This window comes from Tenrec ecaudatus, chromosome 13 (genome assembly GCF_050624435.1).
Source record: "Tenrec ecaudatus isolate mTenEca1 chromosome 13, mTenEca1.hap1, whole genome shotgun sequence".
NCBI classification, from domain to species: Eukaryota; Metazoa; Chordata; class Mammalia; order Afrosoricida; family Tenrecidae; genus Tenrec; species Tenrec ecaudatus.
Window position 1 is genome coordinate 60757889 of NC_134542.1, and position 21119 is coordinate 60779007.

General features: G+C 46.4%; 1 protein-coding gene across 1 annotated transcript in view; it reads left to right on the top strand.

Annotated features, from left to right (window-relative positions):
* The window catches only part of PDE11A (phosphodiesterase 11A), a 425526-nt gene that overhangs the window by 297637 nt on the left and 106770 nt on the right, over positions 1-21119 (top strand). The window contains exons 11-12 of the mRNA XM_075529079.1: positions 17956-18102; positions 18380-18487. Coding sequence (XP_075385194.1) covers positions 17956-18102; positions 18380-18487 — 255 coding nt within the window. The remainder of the gene's footprint in view (positions 1-17955; positions 18103-18379; positions 18488-21119) is intronic.

Here is a 21119-nt window from a genome sequence, read left to right on the forward strand (position 1 = left end):
ATCAAGCCAGGCTGGCTGAATCTCTCATCTTATCCAGTGCTTGTGTTCCTCAAGGCATCCTGGAAGGTCACAGGAGTTCTTGACCAGCCAGTCTACTGCCTCACTTTCCAGGCTCTTATCCTCTAACTTCCAGGGCCCTCTTCCTATGCCCTGGTTTTAAGCTTCTTTCCTTCACAGATGAGCCAAAGGAATAGCATTTGTCCACTTAACTCTTGTGTGGCACTAACCAGCGATGATCCTTGTTACAAAAGCGTTGAAAGTTTAACAGAAGATAAAGAGAGTACTTAAACACTATGACTTGAAACTTAAGTTCTATATCTGGTGTTTGTAATAAGCTTCTTCATTAAGCTCTGATTTTTCCAGCCCTCTTCTTGACCCAAAAGAAAACAAACAATAACCAAAAAACCATTATAAGTAGTTCTAGCAAATAGCTCTTTAGATCACTGAATCACTCGGCTACTTGTATGTTGTAGTACTTATACTGTATGTCAACCCGCACTTGTGGAAGGGGAGTCCAACTTGTCATTCAGGTCACAGCCTAGTGGTGCCTCTTGGGAGGTGTGGCCTTTTTATAAGAGAGACACTGGGGACACCTTCTCCCTCTCTCTGCCCCTTCACTGTCCTGCTTGCTGGGACTCTGTGCCTGCCTCCATGGTGACCCCATGTGGGCCACCCAACCCTGAGAGCTGTCAGTTCCCTGGCATGTTTCCATTGACCTTGGATCCACGCACTTACCGGCCTGTGAGCCTCCTGATTCCTGCTTCACATGTTTATGTCACCGGCTGGCAGTTACATGAGTCTGAAGAGGCCCCCTGGCTGGCTAGCATCATACCAATGGATTTGAGTTTGATTGGGCTGGGATGCCTTCTTGGTATAAAATTACTTCTTGATCTGAAGTTTTTTAATACAGATATGAGTGTCATTGGTTTGTTCCTCTAGACAAGCCAGCCTACCACATGTGGAAAAGCTCTGAGTGATGCAGTGGTCTCGGACGAAAGCTTGGCAGTCTACTTCTGAAACATCAGCCATTATAAACTCTGCAGAGCACAGCTCCACTCTGACACCCACGAGGCTGACAGGAGCTGGCATCAACTCAATGGCAACTGATTTGTTATGATAGTTAGGTTTATTGTGCTAACCAGGCCTCCATATGACCATGTAGGCAGGGTTTAATCAGGTGGCATCTTGATTGGAGGGCCATTGAGATAAATGTTTTGCAGCTGGGCATCCCATCTCTCTTTCTCCCTGGTGATCAAACCAGTGTGCTACTGCTTGAGCTAGTTATTTGTCTCAACTCTGTGCTGCACTACCTGTGGGCTGAGTCAACCGATGGATCTTGTCACTAATGCTAGGCTCCTTTGAGACCTGCTTCACCACGCTGGGGTACACATCCACTGAGTTCAAGATCCCATCGGGGCCTGTTTCCCTAAGCTTCCAGTGCTACTATAGTCGTTGCCCCATCCTGCTGTCTGATGCCAACCGAATTTGCCTGTCTTGCCTGAGGGCAGATTCTGCTGTCTACTTCCTTGGACCAGCAGCCCGAGGATGTGAATGGAAGGATTTTCAGTATATTAACTGTTACATGAAAGTGAGTTGAACTGAGCCCTCTGTACTGCTGTGTGGGCTAATTAGCCATTATATTCCTTCTTGCTGTATAAACATATCCTTATAGGTATATAATCATAAGTGTCCTGGTTTTGTTTCTCCAGAGAACCCTGCCTAGCACATTTGGTATGGGTTTCATTTGTGTAGAAGCATGAGTTAAAATCAGAGACACTGAATCCACAAATTGGAGAAGTAACAGAGTAGGAACGTGCTAGCAATTGCACTGTGACTGATCCCTAAATGCCTTCACCATGGCGGTCCCTCCTCCTCTTGAATAAATAGGTGGAGGGTTGAGGTGTGGAACTTCCACAACGCCTTCTGCCCATTCAAGGTTGAGCTTTCCTTCAAACCTCAAGACACTGGTTCCTCCTGAAGAAAGTATTACCAGACAAATATCTTCCTACGTTTGTCAATCTTACTTAGCTAATGTTTACTGAGTGCCTGGCAGGGAGCAGGTCCTTTGAGTAGTATAAGGATGGAGCCCAAAGCATTTCTAGTTTTTCCTGCTCATCGTGAAAGTCCTGCCCAGTGGGATAAATAAGACAAACCATATAACACCTTTCAAAGTTCTAGTAACCCCCAATAGATTAAAACCAATGTTATAGAAGAAGAAAACAAGCCAAAACTTTAAGAGAATTTGTACTGTCCCTTGTTAGAGGTACCCAGTAGGGCTACGTAAGGGAAAATAGATATGAGATGGCCTTAGAAAGTCTGTGGGAAAACTTCAATTTTTTTTCATTACATTTTTTCCATGCCAGTTTGAGGCACCTCATATGTGCTGAGCTTGCCTGGCTGAGGAATTCTGCTGGGCCAGGAGGGTGAAGGCAAGTTGAGGCGGGCAGTCCGGGGCTCTCTGGAAATGAGAAATCTTTCCTGGGCCTTGTCTTGGCAGCACAGCCCTGCAGTGCTTTTTTAACTAAGGGAAGTGCAGTGATAGCAATTCCAGGATGATCAGAGAGGATTCACATTAGCAATATGTAGGCGGAAGAATGCTTTCATTGCCAGCTCTTCACAGGAGGATGGCCTGCCCTGGCAGAACAGCAGCTTGATTTCCTCTCTGACAAGTTTACAACCTCCCTGATCCTTATCTTTTGAGATCTGTAACTTGAACTTGATGAATTGTGTTTTTCTCCAGTGGATTGTGGATACCTCTGTTCTGAATGTATTTCTTTCTAAGGGTGAGTGTGGGAGAGTTTGTTGGGGGAGAGAAAGCCTTTCCCAATTGCCTTCTTTAAGGCATCGGGGAGAGGAAGGGTTGGAATTGTAATCGGAATACTTTTTAAAGAAAGCACTGCTCTTTGACGGATATTAAATGTTTATTTTGAATTCCTGGATGCTTAGTATTGAACCCATTGGCAGTAAGAATAGCCATTACATATCAAGGCCTAGCTTGAGCCTGGCACTGCCCTGGATACCTTACCCTAGTTAACCTTTGTAGCAGCCATGAGAGGAGGTGGTGGTTCGATTCCTTTTGTAGGAGAGGAAAGAGCTGCCCAGGGCGATAGCTCTAGAAAGAGGCAACGCTCAGCCAAGGGCACACTTGTTTGGCTTGGCAGGGCAGGCACTTGGCATTCCTCCAGCCCTGGGCAAGCGCCAGCCATGGATGGGTCTACGCTATCACCGTGGCAGATGCTGGAGAAGCTTAATCATTTCATTAGGGAACTTCTACATGATGAAAGGCAGACTGACACAGACCAACTAACGATTTTTGTTTCTGTTTTTTTATAAAGCTGCATGTAAGGAGGCAAAAACAAAGGAAGTACTAACGCCGGGCAATGCCACAGTGGTTCTGAGTGCCAATCAAATGCCTGTGCCGATGGTGCAGGTTGTGCAGGGCCGTAGCCATGAGCATTAAGTACTTGATGTTTAAGCCCAGTCCCATCAGGTTCTAGTGACAGGACTTTATGCAAGTTACTTATCCTCATAGCCTAGTCTCATCAGTAAATTGTACTTTTCTTACTGCTGTGAGGATTAACTGAAATGATACCTATCGTCTAGCAACTGCTCACTAAATGTGTTATGAAGAAGACAAAAACAAAAGCCATCACTTTTCTAGCGGATTACGGTGCGGGCCAAGAATATTAAAAATACCAGGGACTGCCAAGAGATTTATTTGTATAAATCTATTTTGGAAGAAGTACAGCCAGAATGCTTCTTAGAAGCCAAGATGGGGAGACTTCATCTCACATACTTTGGACATGTTGTCAGGAGAGACCAGTCCCTAGAAAAGGGCATCATGTTTGGTAAAGTATAAGTGTGTGTGGGGAGGGGGGGAATGAAAGTGAGGAAGACTTTCAACCAGATGGATTGACACAGTGGCTGCAACAATGGGTTCAAACCTATCAATTGTGAGAACTGTGCAGGACCAGGCGGTGCTTGTTCTGTTGACCAGAGGGTTGCTGAGAGTTAAGTCCGGCTCACAAGCACTTAAAACGGCGACAACGGCCACTATACTACTTGACACTGACAAAAGTAGCTCCCTGTCTAAACAGGGTTGATTCCCTAAGGATTGTGCGTGACAAGCAGTAGTGCTATTTAAAAAAAATATTCTCACTGTCTCTTATCTGTGGCTTTTGGAATAGAATTCAGTCTTTGTCCTACTCCATTCATTCAGCTGAAGTGAAATGTAGACATATACCAACAGTATAATCATGACAAAATTAAGGCAAAGCATAGATCAAAATCAGATTAAAAAGAAAAGAAAAGAGTGTGTGTGTGTGTGTGTGTGTGTGTGTGTGTGTTAGCTACACCTGCATCCAGTCAAGAATAAATCCAGGTTCAGTTCAAGACAGGAAACCCCGGCTGAGGAAGCAGGCCACTTGATAGATTACTGCTTCACTACAAGTGATTGCTCTAGTCAGCCCTAAGAGTAGAAACCTTTTTTTATAATGCTTCATGTGCTTTTATGGCATGAACCAATATAAATATTTACTGGGGCCATACTAAAACTATATAAGTTCTTATTTATCGCATTGCATAGAGAAACCATGAAAAACACTTAGAAAAGAGAGTCTACTTTTTCTGCAAGAAGACACCCAATTGCATGCTGAGGACACAGTAGAAAGATGCTTTGTTTGAGAAGTAACAAAGAGGCTCTGTTATACTTTACATTGCACAAAATGGGGAAAATTGTTTATATTGTTTGCATGAATGTTGAAATATTTCCTCTGAGCAGAGTGATGGTTGGGTGAACATGGTTGGGTGGTTGAGTGTGGCCGTGGTGAGAGACTGGACTACTGACGCCAACTAGCAGATCAATCGGATGATTCCCGGGAAGAGAAGGCATAGGGTCAGGCCAGCGCTATGACTAGACAAGCCAGCTAATGCCTGCACCAGCCCCCTCATCCCCAAAGTGGCCAATGAGGGTCATTAGCTACTGGCTCTAATCCAACATTTGGCTACTGGATCTATCTGAAGTTTTACTGCTCCCTGGCTTTACTTGAAGGGTGAACTATACAATTTATAGCAAGATCATTGAGACCCATCATCTTGGCGCACTTGGGACAGAACAGGTTGACGTTCATCAAAACGTCAAGGAGGGGAAGTTGAACTTCCAGTTCCCTTGCTCTCCCAGCAATGCCTTTCTCACCGTTTCACACCGCCCAGACGCAGGCCCATGGCTGCTCCCTGGACCTCAGTTTCTGTTTGTGTTCTTGAATGATTATTAATGGTGTATCTTTTGGTAAAACATAATTTTAAACTACAGAAATAATGGGATATGGTGTCTACTCTACTTTAGCTGTTAATCAAGTACTGAATCAAATCTCCTTCTTCCGATGACCAATTTCCAAGACTGTTCTATACCAGGGACTAATGCTCCCAGACAGCACACTGCAGGCCTCTTGCTGGTGCACAGTCCTCTCGTCTTCTTTGTTCTGCCCTCCTCTTCCGGGAGTTCCCACCGATGCGGAATTAGTGTTAATTCCTTAAGGAATGATTCTCATTGTCTACCTTCTTTATAAGCCTTTTCTTCTAGCCCCCTTGTCCCAGAGTTATTTTCATGTTAACAGGGAAAAAGTATCTGGTGATGTAGTGGGTTTTGCGTTGGGCTACTAACCACAAGGTCAGCAGTTCTAAACCACCAGCTGCTCTGAAAGAGAAAGATGAGTCTCTCTACTCCCATCCAAATCTCGTCTCAGAAACCCACAAGGGCAGTTCCACTCTGTCCTATGTGGTTGCTCTGAATCAGAGTCTACCTGATGGGAGTGAGTTGGAGTTTGTTATGGTCCCCAATCTCTCATGGTGGTACTTTGGCCAGGTCGAAGAAAGGGCTTGCTCGGAATTGTACTAGGCAACTACCCGTTTGACTCAAGTGAAGATCCTACTTGTGGGACGTGTTGCATTCTCTTTTTTTCTCTCAACACCATTCCGGCCCAGAGAGGGGAGTTTGGGACTTTTTTTTTGCAAATGTCCAACCACTTGTTGGACCTGTTTCAATGTTTGTGGAACCAACATCTAGGGGGGTCACTAATCCAAACCACTGACCGGGGGTGGATTATGATCAGCCAAAGATAATAGCAAAAAAAAGTGAGATGCTGGCTTGGATTTTGTATGTTTGGAGATTTCTAGATTATTCTAAAATTAATATCGTTTGGCTGTTGGCTTAGGTAACTGTAAGATACCAACCTTTGAAGAGTATTTTTCTATAAAGTGTAAATACTCGATGAAATCTATATTATTCATTTATATTATATCCTGAAGGCTGGCCTATGTTCTTGCCCATTAAGCTTGTTAATTGTGCCCTTTCATTTCCTGCATCTCTTTTAGAACTATTGAAGTGCATTTAGGGACTCAGGTAGATTCTCACTCCATGCAGAGCATATCCTCACCCATCATCACACAGTGACCCAGTCCTGGATGCATGCTCTGTGGGTGACCAGGCACCAGGGCGTATGAAGGAAGTGTGGGTGGCTGCCCTCCCACAGGGGAGAATCGGCAAGCTCCACAATGCATCCATTTGAGACTGGGATGTGCATGAAGCCGAGCAAGCGGATGAGTCAGAAAAACTGGATGTTCAAGGATGGCACTTCTACGGGGATCGAGACTGAAGGTGACAAGTTGCTGGTCTAGCGAGAGTGTGCTGAACTGGCAGCACCTGCTTTAGGGAATTCACATCTCATTTCCCTAACCCTTAAAGCCTAATGCCATCAATACGACACAACCCGCCTGCAACATCCCATCCTCCCACTGCTGAGACGTAAGAAAAAGGGCACTCAAGAAGTTCATGGAAACTGCATGAGGCCACCATGGAGCATTCACACAGCCACCCTGCAAGGATACACACTGCCAAGCTCAGACTGGATCCTGGAGGCCGGAGCTACGGGACAGGAGCTCTTCCATGCATATCCTACTGCAAATATCCCTTGTGCCGTATAAACAAATGGAGCATTAGAGTCACCCAGAGTTAAAAGCCTACTGATTTATTTACATTACCAGGTCTTCCGTTTCTGCATGTGTGAGGCGTGTGTGTCCAATAAATGTTCAGTGAGCTGGTTCCGTGTGCCAAGTATCGCCTACAATGGTGCAGACAGTGCTGGGCGCTTGGAACACACCATCAGTCAGCCGGGCAGATGTAATTGTCACCTTCTTCTATCCGGCCTCGAACAACACACTGACAACAATCACAACACGATGTTTTAAAATGAACCGCACTGCTGGAGAGCTATGCCTCTTCTTGGGAACGCTAGGGGCCAGAGCAGAACTTCCCTAGGTCTTTCAAGGCTGTACAGCTCTCCAGAAGCAGATTGTCATATCGTTCTGTTAGCATTTGATCACTTAGTCTATATTCTATATTCTATAGTGCTACCAATTCCCAAGCTCTGTGCTAGGCTCTGTGAGTGCATCAATTCATTTATCTCTCACAGCCACGCACGGCAAGGACTGTCACTTGTCTCTAGAATGCTCAGTCTCAGGCTGCCAGCAGTCCCTCGCCCACAGCCACTCAGCAAGTAGGTGTGGGCGCCGGGATTAGAGCCTGTGTCTGTTGTGGAGTGTGTTCTAGGCAACTACGGGGTACATTTAATAAATGGATTCGAGAGAAAGCAATTACTAAGAGAGTTTAAGCCATACATCACAGCACAAATTCCTGATAGAGTCAACCCTTTTCCTTGGAGGGTAGGATTGTTCGTTTTATGTTTCATTACTTATTGGCAGTGAATTATTTTGTTTCGTTTCATTATTAAATTTTCAAACAAGCCAAAACGTAGCAGTCAAAGGAATGGTATCGTCAACAGTCCTCACAATGGTCTTCCACTCCCGGCAGAACCCCTTCCTTCCTGACTTGCATCCCCCAAAGCTGCACACCACTCCGAGCCACCCAGTCTGGGTCATTCACTGGCGCACTGCCTGAACTGGACGCTGTCAAGTCACCTCTGACTCATGGCGACCCCAGAACTCAGCTCCATCGACGCTTCAGGGGCTGGTGTTTGGGAAGAAGATGGCAGGCCCTCCTCCTCGGAGTGGACTCCACCATTCAGTTAGCAGCCAAGTGCCTTAGCCATTGTACACCCTCCCCCCCCCCCCCCGCCCCCAAGGAGCTCGGTGTAGCACTCGTCCTAAGGATAATGTTCAAGACAATAGTCCTCGACTTTACTGCGCATCTGAATGATCCGGAGGGCCCGCTAAACACAACTGGGGGGATGGTGGTCATGGAGGGGGCGTACTTCCAGAGTTTTTCATTTGGAATTTGTATTTCTACCAAGTTCCTGTGGTGTTCAGGTAGCTGGTCTGGAGTCCGCCCTTTAAGAATTGCTGGTTTAGGAAACTGAAAAGCCCCATAGATGCTGTTCCCTGAACCCAGAGCCACGTGTGGCCTGGCTTCTGTGGATTTCCGTGGTCCTTGCTTCGTTTGTATCTTGTGAACACTGAATTATCGACTACGTGTTCCAATGTTAGCAGTGCTGGCACAGATGAAACCATGGTGATCCTTGAATGCCTATTGACTCTAGTAATATGACTTCTGAACATATTTGCATCCCTATCCTTAGTTTTCTTTTGACTTGTCTTTCTGAACAATTTTTAATTTTCTCTGACAGTGCATAGATCTTTAGCATTTACATTAAGCATTTTTTAGCAAAGCAGGGATGTATGTTCATGCATATGAAGGGACTTCAAAGGTTCATGGGGAAATGGGATGAAAAGCTGATCAAATTTTTCCATGACATTTTTTAAGTTCCATCGCAAAACAACAAGAAAAATGTTGATGTACAGTCTTACTTCAACATACCCATCTCTGAGGCTATAATCTTGTGGAATACTCCTTTTAAATTAAAGATACAGTCATCATCAACTCCTGATGGCTGATTCTCTTTGGCCTTGCTCACCAACCCCACCACCGTCGAGCTGATAAGACAGTTTCCCTTTGAGTTTCTAAGGCTGTAAACCATTGTGGGGTCAGAAAGCCTCGTTTTTCTCCTCAGGTGCACTGGGGGTTTTGAACTGCTGACTTAATGGTTAGTCGTCCCGCACAGAGTCCACGATGCCACCAAGACTCCTTGCACACTGCCTTGTAAAATCACTGTTCAATGCACACAGTGCATTATGACAGGTCTTGTAAGATCTCTTTTAAACATAAATATATATGAAAATAGATAAACAAGGCTATAAGCTGCTGTGGGATGTGTGTGTGTGTGTGTGTGTGTTAAATGTTTGACAGATGAACGGTGCTCATTTTTTTTTCAATGTTACATCCTAGAAAAAAGAGAAAATCTCTTTCAAAGTGACCAGCATCTGTTGAAATGCCACATTTACATTTTCATTGCTGCTAAGGAGAATACTTTCATTAATAAACAGAAATAATCAGGATATATAAGAACTATCAAAGAGGCGAGCACCCTGGTGGCATAGTGAATTACACTTGGGCTACTAAGTGCAAGGTCAGCAGTTCTAAACCATCAGCCCCTCGGAGGAAGAAAGATGAAGCTTTCTACTCCCGTAAAGACCCAGTCTAGAAATCCCCAGGGAGAGTCTGCTCTGTCCTACAGGGTCACTGTGAGTCACAGTCCACTCGATGGCAGTGAGGTTGCCTTGAGTCGCTTTCCTTTCCTTTTGGGTCTCACCATGACAAGAATCATTCCTGCCCATGAGGCAGATGCTCCTGCAAGACAGACAACAAAGAGCGTTTCTGAGATGAACAGGACAACAACTGTAGAGAGTGTTGTCTTACTAGAAGAACTCAAAACTAAAGAAACCAGAGAGCTAGAATGTTCCGTTCCTGGGGAGATACTGCATGTGAAGAGGTGACAGAGGTGACAGAAGAGAGTCAAAGTAGGTCTACTCACACCTAGGCAACCAAGGTGAAGGTTGCAATAGCTCAGAGTCATTAAAGACGGGGTGGGGAGGGGGGGGGCTGCCGTGTACATAGGAGTTAGTCTCTCAACTGTCCTCTCATTTTTACTGTATTCATAACGAATGATAGCGTTGCCTTTATGCACTTAAAAAACACACATGTATACAGCGCCCTTTGATTTGGGGAGCCCTGTGGGGAGCCATGGCCGCTCTCTCGGTGACGCGGATAGATCTTGCAGACCCTGTCAGCAAGCAACCCCAGTGGGGTTCTCCTCCACCTGGAGTCTACGGAAGGATTGCTGGGGCATTTGTTCAGCGCCAGGACCCACGTCCACCTACGGGAGGGTGGGGAGGGGCGGGGAGCCATGGACTCCTCCACAGAGACCACACATAAATACATTCATTGCAACCCATGCCGGTGCATGATTCAGGGGCCTCATTTCTACTCTAATAAGGCTGCCTGGAAATCATAGAGTCAGACTATAAATATTACAGTGATTTACACAACTTCAGCTAGAGAAAGGTCACTGTGGGGTGGGATAGGAATGAATGAGTGGGAATTAATTTGTAAGGAAGATGGGGTTTGAATGTCAATTTGAACAGAGTAAAGAGAATTCAAAGCGCTAAGTAGGTGGAGGACAGACAAATCGGAAGCCATAGTGGGAGAGATGCACACACACAGGGTAAATGGCCCGAGCGAATGCATTGCATGACTTTCACACAGACTAGAAGATCGGCGGGCTCACTAGAGGCCAGTTTACAGAGAGCATTGCTTGCAAAGGAATGTGACTTTCCCCAGCAGGCCACGTGGAGCCCTCAAAGATACTTAAAGAGGGTCTATGCTTCAATCTAGTTACTAACTTTTTTAACAGCAGGCAAGAGAAGTCCTAATAGCTCTTTAAAAAAAATAAAATTTAACCAAAAGCTAAACTCACTGCCATCCAGTCAATTCTGGTTCATACAGGACAGGGTAGAATTGCCCCAGTAGGTTTCTGAAATTGTAACGGCCAAAGAAAGCCTCATCTTTCTCCTGTGGAGCAGCTGGTGGTTTCCAACGGCTGGCGTTGTGGTTAGTTAGCATCCCAAGTCTTGCACATTTACATTCGCTTGTGTGCTCTAAAACTTACTATTTCTGAATGTAGCATTAGCCCATGAGATGTAAGCGCTTGGTCATCTGATCGTGGTGTGGAAGTCTTCAGGGACAGGCTCGGATCTTCCTGCGCATCAGCGCCGCCTGTGCCACTAGGTGGCTTCATCTCCTTCTGTGGCGTCTGGTGTTTTATAAATGAGTTATGAAAGCCTAAACCAAACGCACTGCCACCGAGTCAGTGCTGACTCATAGTGACCCCCTGTGGGATTCCAAGACAGTAGCTGGTGACGGGAGCAGAAAGTCCGACATCCTGCACCTTCTCCGTCAGCTAAGCAGTGCATGCCCAGGTTATCCTGACTTTATGGCTCTTTCTCCTTCAGATCCCATAGCTACCCCTACAGGTATCAGATGTTGTCGATGAACCTGTGCGGCACCTCCACATCCCATTTTTCTGTACTTGGAAGCTGGTACGTTGTTCTGGGATTAATAAGAAATGGTGTCCTCCTTTTCCTGAGCAAGAACAACACCTCAATTAAAATGTCACATTTCAGCACAGAAATCATGACTACCAAGCCCAAATTAATTATCCAGCCCCTCTACAGACCAAGTATCTGTGTGGATTTTAAGCACTTATCAGTTGTGTGTATTCTTAATATCAAAGAAACCATCCCTGTCTCCCATCTGGACAAAAGGATCTTTTATTCCTGCTTGCTCCCCCTTAAATCACTGGCTTAGTGCTTTCTTTATTTTACCACGTTGCCTTTCAATATCCAGGGTGGTATCAGAGCCCTGTGAATGCTCAGCGGGCCCTCCTGAGCTACTGTCATTGGCTCAGGGTCTGCTCCTGCTCCCCTAAAGGGCGCGTTGTTGCTTCAGGGTGGTCTTGGGCGGTGTGAGCTGCTTCTGTTCATTCTCATCAGTCCAAACTAACCACTGGAGTTCAGTGCAGCCACTTTCAAGTTTCAAGACTTTCCTAATTGGGTCCAGAGAAGACACAGTCTCCCAAATTGGCTTGGGTTGCTCATCATTTAAAGAAAAAAACTAGATCAATAAGCTAATCAGTACTCCCAAATTAGTCGCGTCATAAAGAAATGAGGGAGCTTCTGGCTTGGTAAAAAGCTCAATGGTAGAGGCAGTGTAATGTTTAGTGTGGACTCCACCCATAGGTGGGAACCAACCTCGGCCAATCACAACTGCGCTCCCTCGAACACCTTTCTCTGTTTCAGCTGCCTCATCTGTATTGGGAGGTGACTAATATCGCCTACCTCCTAGGTGCTTATGAGGGAGGCCTGGCGGTGCTGCCCGTGAGTGTTGGACTGCTAACAACAAGGTCAGCAGTTCAAACCTACCAGTTCCTCTTTAGGAGAAAGAGGAGGTGCTCTGCTCCCATTTCCAGGGTCACCTTGAGTTTGAATTGACTCAATGGCAGTGTGTTTGGTAGGTCCCCTTGTGATCAAATGAGTTGGTGGAAAGTGCAACAATAGTGTCTGGCGTGTACCGAGAGCTATGGAAGTGTTGGCGAAAATGAGAACTTTGCCATGCCTTCCACATCACCGCAGAAATCCCAGGATCCTGCGGGGCCCAGCCTTCTGCTTTTGTTCAGAGGAATGAGGAAGGGAAGGGGCTGTGTGGCAACAAGTCCCAATTACCAGGATTTGAATCCTTTGAATTCCCAGAGCAAGCCCATCATCCACTGGCTTCTTTCTTCGAGCATCACAAAATGTAATGTTCATGTGTCCAGAGATCCAGGATTGTATTTTCACATTTTTATGGCCTCTTTATAAGGCTACCTTTTCAATTGTAGAGGAGGCAGTTTTACGACTCCTTTTGATAACCACTTACCGATTAAGACCCAAACAAAGAAGACGATGTCAAAGGAGATCAGGTGCTCCAGCCAGCGCCAGGCCCACTTCTGGAGCGCTATTCAAATGAGCTCCAGCACTCATAACTCTGTGTTTTCAGTTATTGCTGCAGTAAAGTAAATGGTTCTTTTATCCAAATGTTATTTCCTGCCTATTAATTCCGTCGTTGTTTGGATTGTGGCACTCCTCTTTGATTGAGGGACATGGCACTTTATAAATATGTAAACGTTGACGGCTGACACTTGGAGAAGTTGACTTTGATTTGTTTTGTTAATATCCTATGACTAGAGTACACGTAGGCCTGCAAGGCACTGGCCCACTTTCTGTACAACTGCTGCAAAGATGACGTGGGGAAGCACGGGTCCCTAAAACAGTGCATTTGTCCACTAACCTCTCGGAGTCCAGGCCCCGGTGCACACCTCCTCAGGACACACGGGGCTCTTGACTCTGGTTTGGTTTCTCTTGAAACCAGGAGAACTACCCCTGCTTCTCAAAATAGTGGAAAAGCAATTGTTCCTGTGAACGACTTGGGGCTTTCCCAGCGTCCACTAGTGCCAGCAAGAGTTTACGACAGGGCTCTGGTGATCTATAGATGTGTGTGATTTAAACATGGATCAATCAACCTACTGGGAGGGGAAGGGGGCAAGGTCAATAAGAATGGGTCTTAGGGAACCAGAGGTCATCCTACATTTTTCAATCTAATGTTCTTATTTCCTTTCCATTAACATTTCATAATGAAAAAATGCCTGTATTCCTTAATTTTTTAGATAATTAAGTGAATTTAGTGCCTTTGAAGGGTAGAGGATTTAACACGACACCAGGGGATACCCTATTAATAATCTGCAAGCCAAGAGTCACCTGGATAGCTCGGTGCCATTTCCATCCCCATTTCTGCACCTTGGCTACATAGGAGAAGAGCGCTGGACCTCCTTTGCCAGTTCGCAGCCTGACTTCTCTCCGGAGACCAGAAACACTGTGTCTTTTGGGACCCTCATGGGAGTGGTGTTCTAGCTGTGCTTGAGATGGAGCAGGTTGCAGTAAGAGAGATCTTCCCACCACCTACCGAGCCCTGCAGCATGTGCTGGGAGGAGAGTTGTTCGGGTCCTTTAGCACCAGAGAAGCATGGCAGCTGCCTCTGAGAGCGGTCCAGGCTCACGAGGGAGGGTGGAATTCACACAGGGAACACGCAGTGTGCAGAACCAGAGAAAGATCCACACAGCTGCAGCCGGGCCCAGGCACCGACCAAACAAAGGACTGAAGACCAAGCACAGCTTCTCGCTGGGCTGATTTTTAAGGCAACATATAATAAAAAATCATACTAGTCATTTTTCTAGTAAAGGTTATGTAATCAGTACACTCATTTTCTTTTGTTCTCACTACCAAATCCCAGGAAATGACACAGGGATTATTTTTATGACATATTTTCTCTTTTTGCCCCCCCCCCACCAGTTTTATTGGCACATAATTGATACATCATACAATTCAGTAGTCCAGTCGTTCAATCAGATCAAGGAGAATTGCATGTTCATTACTACATCATTTTAGAGCATTCCTCCCCCAACCCCCCCCCATGGTTAAAGCCCCTTTAAAATGAGTTGTGCACTCACAATCAGTTCTAGTGCTCCCCCCTCCCGCCTTCATTATTTACTCCCCAAATCCCCTTTCCTTCCCTGTCGCCCATCCTCTCCTGTAGCCCCTAAGTCCCCAGGTATCAGTCTTTCTCATTAGCATCCACTCCTCCTGTGCTGCCGGCTGGGAAACCCAAAAGTCAAAGGAAAAGGAAGAAGACCCGCACCAATAACATTTTGGAAGCTGGAGCGCAGATGAAAGAGAATTAAGTAATTCGGCAAACCCAAAATAAGTCAAAATAAAGTCGTCATGAGAAAAGTTGAGAGGAAAGCAGATTTATATTACCGGGGCTACTCCCTCAAATAGCTGACAAATTGGCTCAGTGCCTTGGGCATGAGAATGACAGTGCCGCTATCAACAGGGAAATGTCTGAGAAGCAATCGGATTCCCCGTTCCTCGTTGGCAAGAGAAGATAATAGAGCATCTTAGGGGGAGAGTGCAGAAGTTGAGCTTAGGAGTGCTCACAAAAACAGGAACTAAATGAACAGTTACATAGCAATGGTAGAGCCCTCCTTTATCGCTCTTCCTGATCAAGTTCCTACCAAAAGATTCTGCTCTGGAGCGCATTTCAGGAGCTGACGGATGAAGACCTATGATACTGACATTTGGTGTCCGCCCCAAGGAGCGAGGTCAACCAGGCCTCCCTGTCAAAAAGGCCCATAACTTATGATAGATGCTTTTCTATGGAATAAAGAGAGTAGGACAATGTGCGACTTAAACTATGCTGGGAGGAGAAAATGCCAAACAGGACGAGCATTAACATCCTCCAAAAAGCAGGAGACGCTGGAGCACCCATGAAACAAAATCAGACGCATGTTTAGAAAGTTAGAGATGAATATCCAGACAAGAAAAAAAGAGCTCGTAGAATAAAAACTCTATACTAGAAACGAAAATCTGAAGGATCAAGGGAAAAAAGGATAGATTCTAGAAAATAAAGCCAAGTGAAAAGTGGGTGGAAGAAAATAGGACTATTGGTGGGAATTCCAGGACAATGAGCGAGGGGAAGAAGTCACCCAAGAGGCCCGTCCTTTTCCAAGCTTTCTCGAATGAAGGGGTTTCCTGGATTAAAGGGTTCACAGAGCACCTCAGATTTTTGATGACGGTAAACTCACACCCAGGCACATTCCGTGATGTTTCACAACTCTGAAAGCAAAAGCCGCCCCAGACACCAGGGGGTCGGACGAGAGGACCGGGATTCTGAGTTTCTGAAAGGACACGGTAACAATGGCTTCAAAATCCAAATGGATTTCCTGCTTAGAAGTCACTGTTGGGACAGGTCACCAATCGCATGCGACGCCAGCTGCATAAGGACATTTCCACACGCTCACAGCCTCAGAGACACTTGTGCACCACACACCTTTCTGTGCGAGCTTTTTTCTTTTAACCATTTTATTAGGGGCTCATACAACTCTTATCACAATCCATACATATACATCCATCAATTGTATAAAGCACATCTGTACATTCTTTGCCCTAATCATTTTCAAAGCATTTGCTCTCCACTTAAGCCCTTTGCATCAGGTCCTCTTTTTTCCCCTCCCTCCCCGCTCCCCCCTCCCTCATGAGCCCTTGATAATTTATAGATTATTATTTTGTCATATCTTGCCCTGTCCGACAACTCATAGTGACCCGATAGGACAGGGTAGTACTGCCCCCGAGTGTTTCCAGTGGACACTCAGTCTTTATGGGAGTAGAAAGCCTCATCTTTCTCCTGAAGAGCAGCTGTGGTTTCTGGTTTCAAACTGCTGACCTTGGAGTTAGCAGCCCAAGACATAGCGTACTATGCCACCAGGGCTCCAGCAAGTACCAACGAGCTTTAAAATCCTTGAAAGTGGTTGCCTTGGGTGAAGGAACATTTTTATATCAGATTCCTGCACGTGCATGTGTGTGCATGCATGTGTGTATATGTACGTGTAGCTATCCTTGTCATACTAGCTGGCCCTTAAAACTCTGTGCTTATATAACTTCAATTAAAAAATATTTTAAAAGTAAAAAACTAAGAGTCAATTATTCAGCATGAGGCTTGGAGCAAAGAGGAAGATGACTTCTATTAGGACCCTTGAACCTCCAAGCTTGGCCTTCCACAGAAAGGAGCTGGTTTCTACCAGCATGCTAATATATTTAAATGATTTACGGTAGGCTACGCTGATGGATTTTTTTTTTAGTGAGAATAAATAATCTCTGCTGTAACCTAGTGAAGGTGGTCTGAGAAGAGAAGTTATTTTATAATTTACACCTTTGTCCGTTGTCCTTCCCTATTATGGAGAAGAACCAGTGTTCTGATTTTAGCTTAAAGATGTCAGCTCCGTCGGAGGAAGGTAGAATTGGGAAGGAAGAATTGATTATGTGGCTTCTGGAATGCCTGGAGTGGCCAGAGTTGGATTTAATTGCTCAGTCAAAGTAGTCCCAGGGCATAAATTACTCCCTGGGTATAAATTTCTCCCTGGGTAATTTATATCTGGTGAATAGACTTCAAATATGAATGCAGAATGATCCTTGCTAACCTGGAAGCATAAAAATGACTTCCTCACTGAGAGGCCTGAAGGAGACGACACACCCACTCACTCCCAGCAGCGCAGGCGGCGCGCGGAGAGGGTTTCCGCTGCTTTGTGTGTGCGCAGGGGTCACGGGTTGACCGCCGCCTGGCATGGCTCTTTTGGTATCCCTGCATCTGTAGGGTCAACACTGTAATAGTGCCGTCATGTGTATAGCATGAATTTTTCAAACAACTTCTGCCACTGAATCAATTCCAACTCAGAGTGACCCTGCGAGAGCCCCTACAGGATCTGCCCACAGGGTTTCCAAGGCAGTTTCTTTACGGCAGCAGACGGCTCCGCTTCTTCTGTCTCTCACAGAGCCCGCCCGACGCGTCCAGGCAACAGGCTTTTCAGTGAGCGGGCGAGTGCTTTCGTCGCTGCGCCACCAGGTCGTGCTAGCCTTTTCAACGTCTCTGTTTTGTTCAATTTATCTTGCAACAAAACTGAGCCGCCAGATCCTTCCCAATGTTTGGAACGTATGAAGAGAGCCTCGTCATGTGCACCCAGTGTGCAACCACAGACTAGAAGGAACAGGGGAGCCAGACCACATGATGTGTCTCCTCTCCTGAACCGCAGCCATGCACATTCACCGCTGCCGGCTGCCCAGACGTTTCCTGCACCAGAATACGTTGTGTGACCGAGGTTGGGGTAAACTAGACCACTATCTATTCTTAGTTCTGCTGCCTGGATTCAATGTGGATATCTCATTTCCAGATTAGCCTCCCTTGTTTTTTTTTCCCCTCCATCATCGTTCCCCACCCCACCCCACCGCACGCACAGCCCACCTTCATTGACTCAAGGCATGTGCAGTTCCAGCTCCTCATTCAGCCGTATGGGGTATCAGGGCAGGCCAGGCATGATGTCGGTGGCACATCTGATAAGGGGGGGTGGGAGCAAGATGTGGGGCTCAGGAAGGCTGGTGAGCTTACGTCTTCTGCTTCTGCAGGCAGCCAACATCCCCCTGGTGTCTGAACTTGCCATTGATGACATGCACTTTGATGACTTTTCCCTGGACGTCGACGCCATGATCACGGCTGCTCTCCGGATGTTCATGGAGTTGGGGATGGTGCAGAAATTTAAAATCGACTACGAGGTAAGATTCCTGCTTGGGCTGATTCCAGGAGTGGGCCCACCCCACTCCCCGGGGGGCTTTGGGTGAGCCACCCTGAGCCTCAGGATTCCCAAATGGCGATGATGATATCTTCCCTGGGCACTGGGCAGGGTGAGTGTGAGAATCCATGTGGGGTTTGTGGGGTGGAAGGACTTGGATCGTGGAAGGTGGTGACCGGGGTGGAAGGTTGTACTTGGCTAATGGACCTCCTGGAGACACACAGCGCTGCCAGGGCTCAACGGCTCCATTCCCATTGCAGACCCTGTGCAGGTGGCTTCTGACGGTGAGGAAAAACTACCGGATGGTTCTGTACCACAACTGGAGACATGCCTTCAACGTGTGCCAACTGATGTTCGCCATGCTGACTGTAAGTACGTGTGTTCCATGCCAGAGCCAGTCGTCTGTCACTCGGGGGGACCCAGGGGGCCCACTCCTTTCACACGCCCATTTCTTTGACAAAGTGGTTTATGTGACATCAGAACTTACTCGATCCAGTCATGGCAGTATCTATTTGATAAGCATTTCAAAGCTCCACGGCTGTAAAATAACTGACACCTTGAGGCAGGCATAATGTCGGAAAGATTGCTTGCCGTCTCGTTTCAGTTGCTGATCTCAGGAAACGTGTTCTTTTACTAAGGAATGACTGTTAAATAGAGGATGTGGGGATGAATAAAAAAGAGCCGCAATCCACTCCCTCACTCGGTAGAACACCAAAGTGTGGAAGAGTCCACACGAGCCACTCGCTGAAACTCACTGCCCTCGGGGGATGCCGGCTCCTCGTGACCCTCTAGGACAGGGTAGAACTGCCCAGTGAAGTTTCTGAGTCTGTAACTGCTCCCGGGACAAGAAAGCCTTGTCTTTGTCTCGTCCAGCTGGCTGGTGGTTTCAAACCGCTGACCTTGTGGAAGGAAGCCCAATTGGTAACCACTATGCCCCTGGGGCTCCCCAATGTTATCCACAGGAGCATGCAAGCCCTGGAGCACGCGAGAAAGAAGGGTGGGGTAGGAGGGTGTGCTCTCAAGGTCTGAGGCTCCTCCAAGCTTCATTCTTTACCCGGAGCGCTGTGGCCTAGTGCAGGTGGTCTGGTGACTTTATGGAAGTGGCTGGCACAGCCTGCAGGAGCCCTGATAACTTAGTGGTGATACGTTGGACCATGATCTCTGTAGGGCCCGCAGTTTGAAACCACCAGGCACTCCTCGGGAGCAAGACGGGGCTTTCTACTCCCATAAAGGGTCAGAGTCTCCGACTCTCACAGGGCAATTCTACCCTGCCTGATAGAGTGGCTTTGTCTTGGCCCCGCTGAGTTTGGTTTGGTTTTGGAGGGCAGCCTGCAGAGGTAAGTCCTGGAATTTAATCTAAATGTGTGTGGCAACGATGCAAACAAAATCCATATCTGCTTACCCACATTTGCTGGCAGAAACCAGGTTTAACTTTGGCCCTGTTTCCACTTACATTATTAAGACAGCTTCAAGTAAAATCTTCCCCCCCAAAAAACAAGATGTATATATGTGTGTGTATATATGTGTGTGTGTGTGTGTGTGTGTGTGTGTGTGTGTGTGTATATATATATATATAAAACTAGCTTGAATGTGTCAGATTTTTAGGCTCATATTTGTGTTTCCATTTGTGATGGAAAACTTTTAATGTCATCTTTCCATAAGCCTTTACATACCTCACCCCACCCCTTGTACACACCTCACACACACAGGTTTAAACATATCTACTCCAGGAGCAAAAGAGAACTGAGTTCTGGCTTCTTAGAATGGAAATCCAAGTATCTTACATTTTTTGCACCCAGATTCGACTCCCAAATAGGAAGCGCTGCACGAAATGCATTTTCCTCTGGTCTAACCGAACGGAAACCCCCTCCTCCCCCACCAGGCCTTCCTCACGAAAAGCTCTGCCCTGCTCACTGCCTATCAAAAGGTGACTTTTCCTGTAAGGCATTGCTCTGATGCCAGTTTTGCCTCAAAGTCTTCTTCTTTCTCCCCAAGCATTAATAATTACCTACTTCTCTGCACAGTATCTAGTATAAAACATCTATCTTCCTACTATGTATTTTAAGTTACAAATTCATTGGATAAGCGCGTGAGTTGAAAGAGAACTTATTCTCTCAACTGCATTCACGGATTTAGTCAATACCTGTCTCTGAAGGCCTCAACAGCATCTTGGGCTCCTTGTGCACGTGACCACTAATTCCACAAATGAAACCGATTGCCTTGAATCAATATGTAACATAAGAAGAAGGGACCCCAAACAATCTGTTAGACTTGGAGAATTTGTTTGTTTGTTTACAGAGGGGGTGGGTCCAGATTTCATCTGCTTAAGGACCAGCCAGGATGACCTGAGAAAATTGGACCAGCTGGACCCTCTGTAACAGTGGTTCTCAGCCTTCCTAATGCCGCCCCCCTTTCATCCAGTTCCTCATGTGGTGGTGACCCCATAGGTGGACGTATCTGCATATGGGTGGACCTGCCTGCAGACAGAGAGAGGAGCGGTGTCTTGGTTCCTAAGACCATCAGAAATATGGTGACCACTGTGAAAGGGTCATTCGACCCCCAGAACTGCTGCTCTGTAAGGTCAACGTGTGGAGCTGCCAACCTTCGGGTCAACAGGAGAAAGACAAGGCTTTCTTCTCCCGTAAAGAGTTTCAATCTTGGAAGCCCACGGGGTGCTTCTGCTCCATTCTTCAGGATCACTGTGAGTAGATGTCAACTCCGTGGCAGTGAGCGGACCCTCTGTAACATCCACCATTCAAGCAGTCACCCAGTCACGGACAATGCTTTGAACCGCAAGGCTTCATTGTATGGAGTGCCAGTGTTGGTTGACGAAAATAATGAACGAAACTACATTTCAGTTTTCCCTATCACATCATACCCGGACAGAAATCCTTTTCTGTGTGCTGCGTGCATGTCTCTGGCTCACAGCAGCGATTCAAGAACGACATTAGTAATGGACTAGTTTGGAGAAGCTGTTCATGTCTGGTGAACTGCCAACAC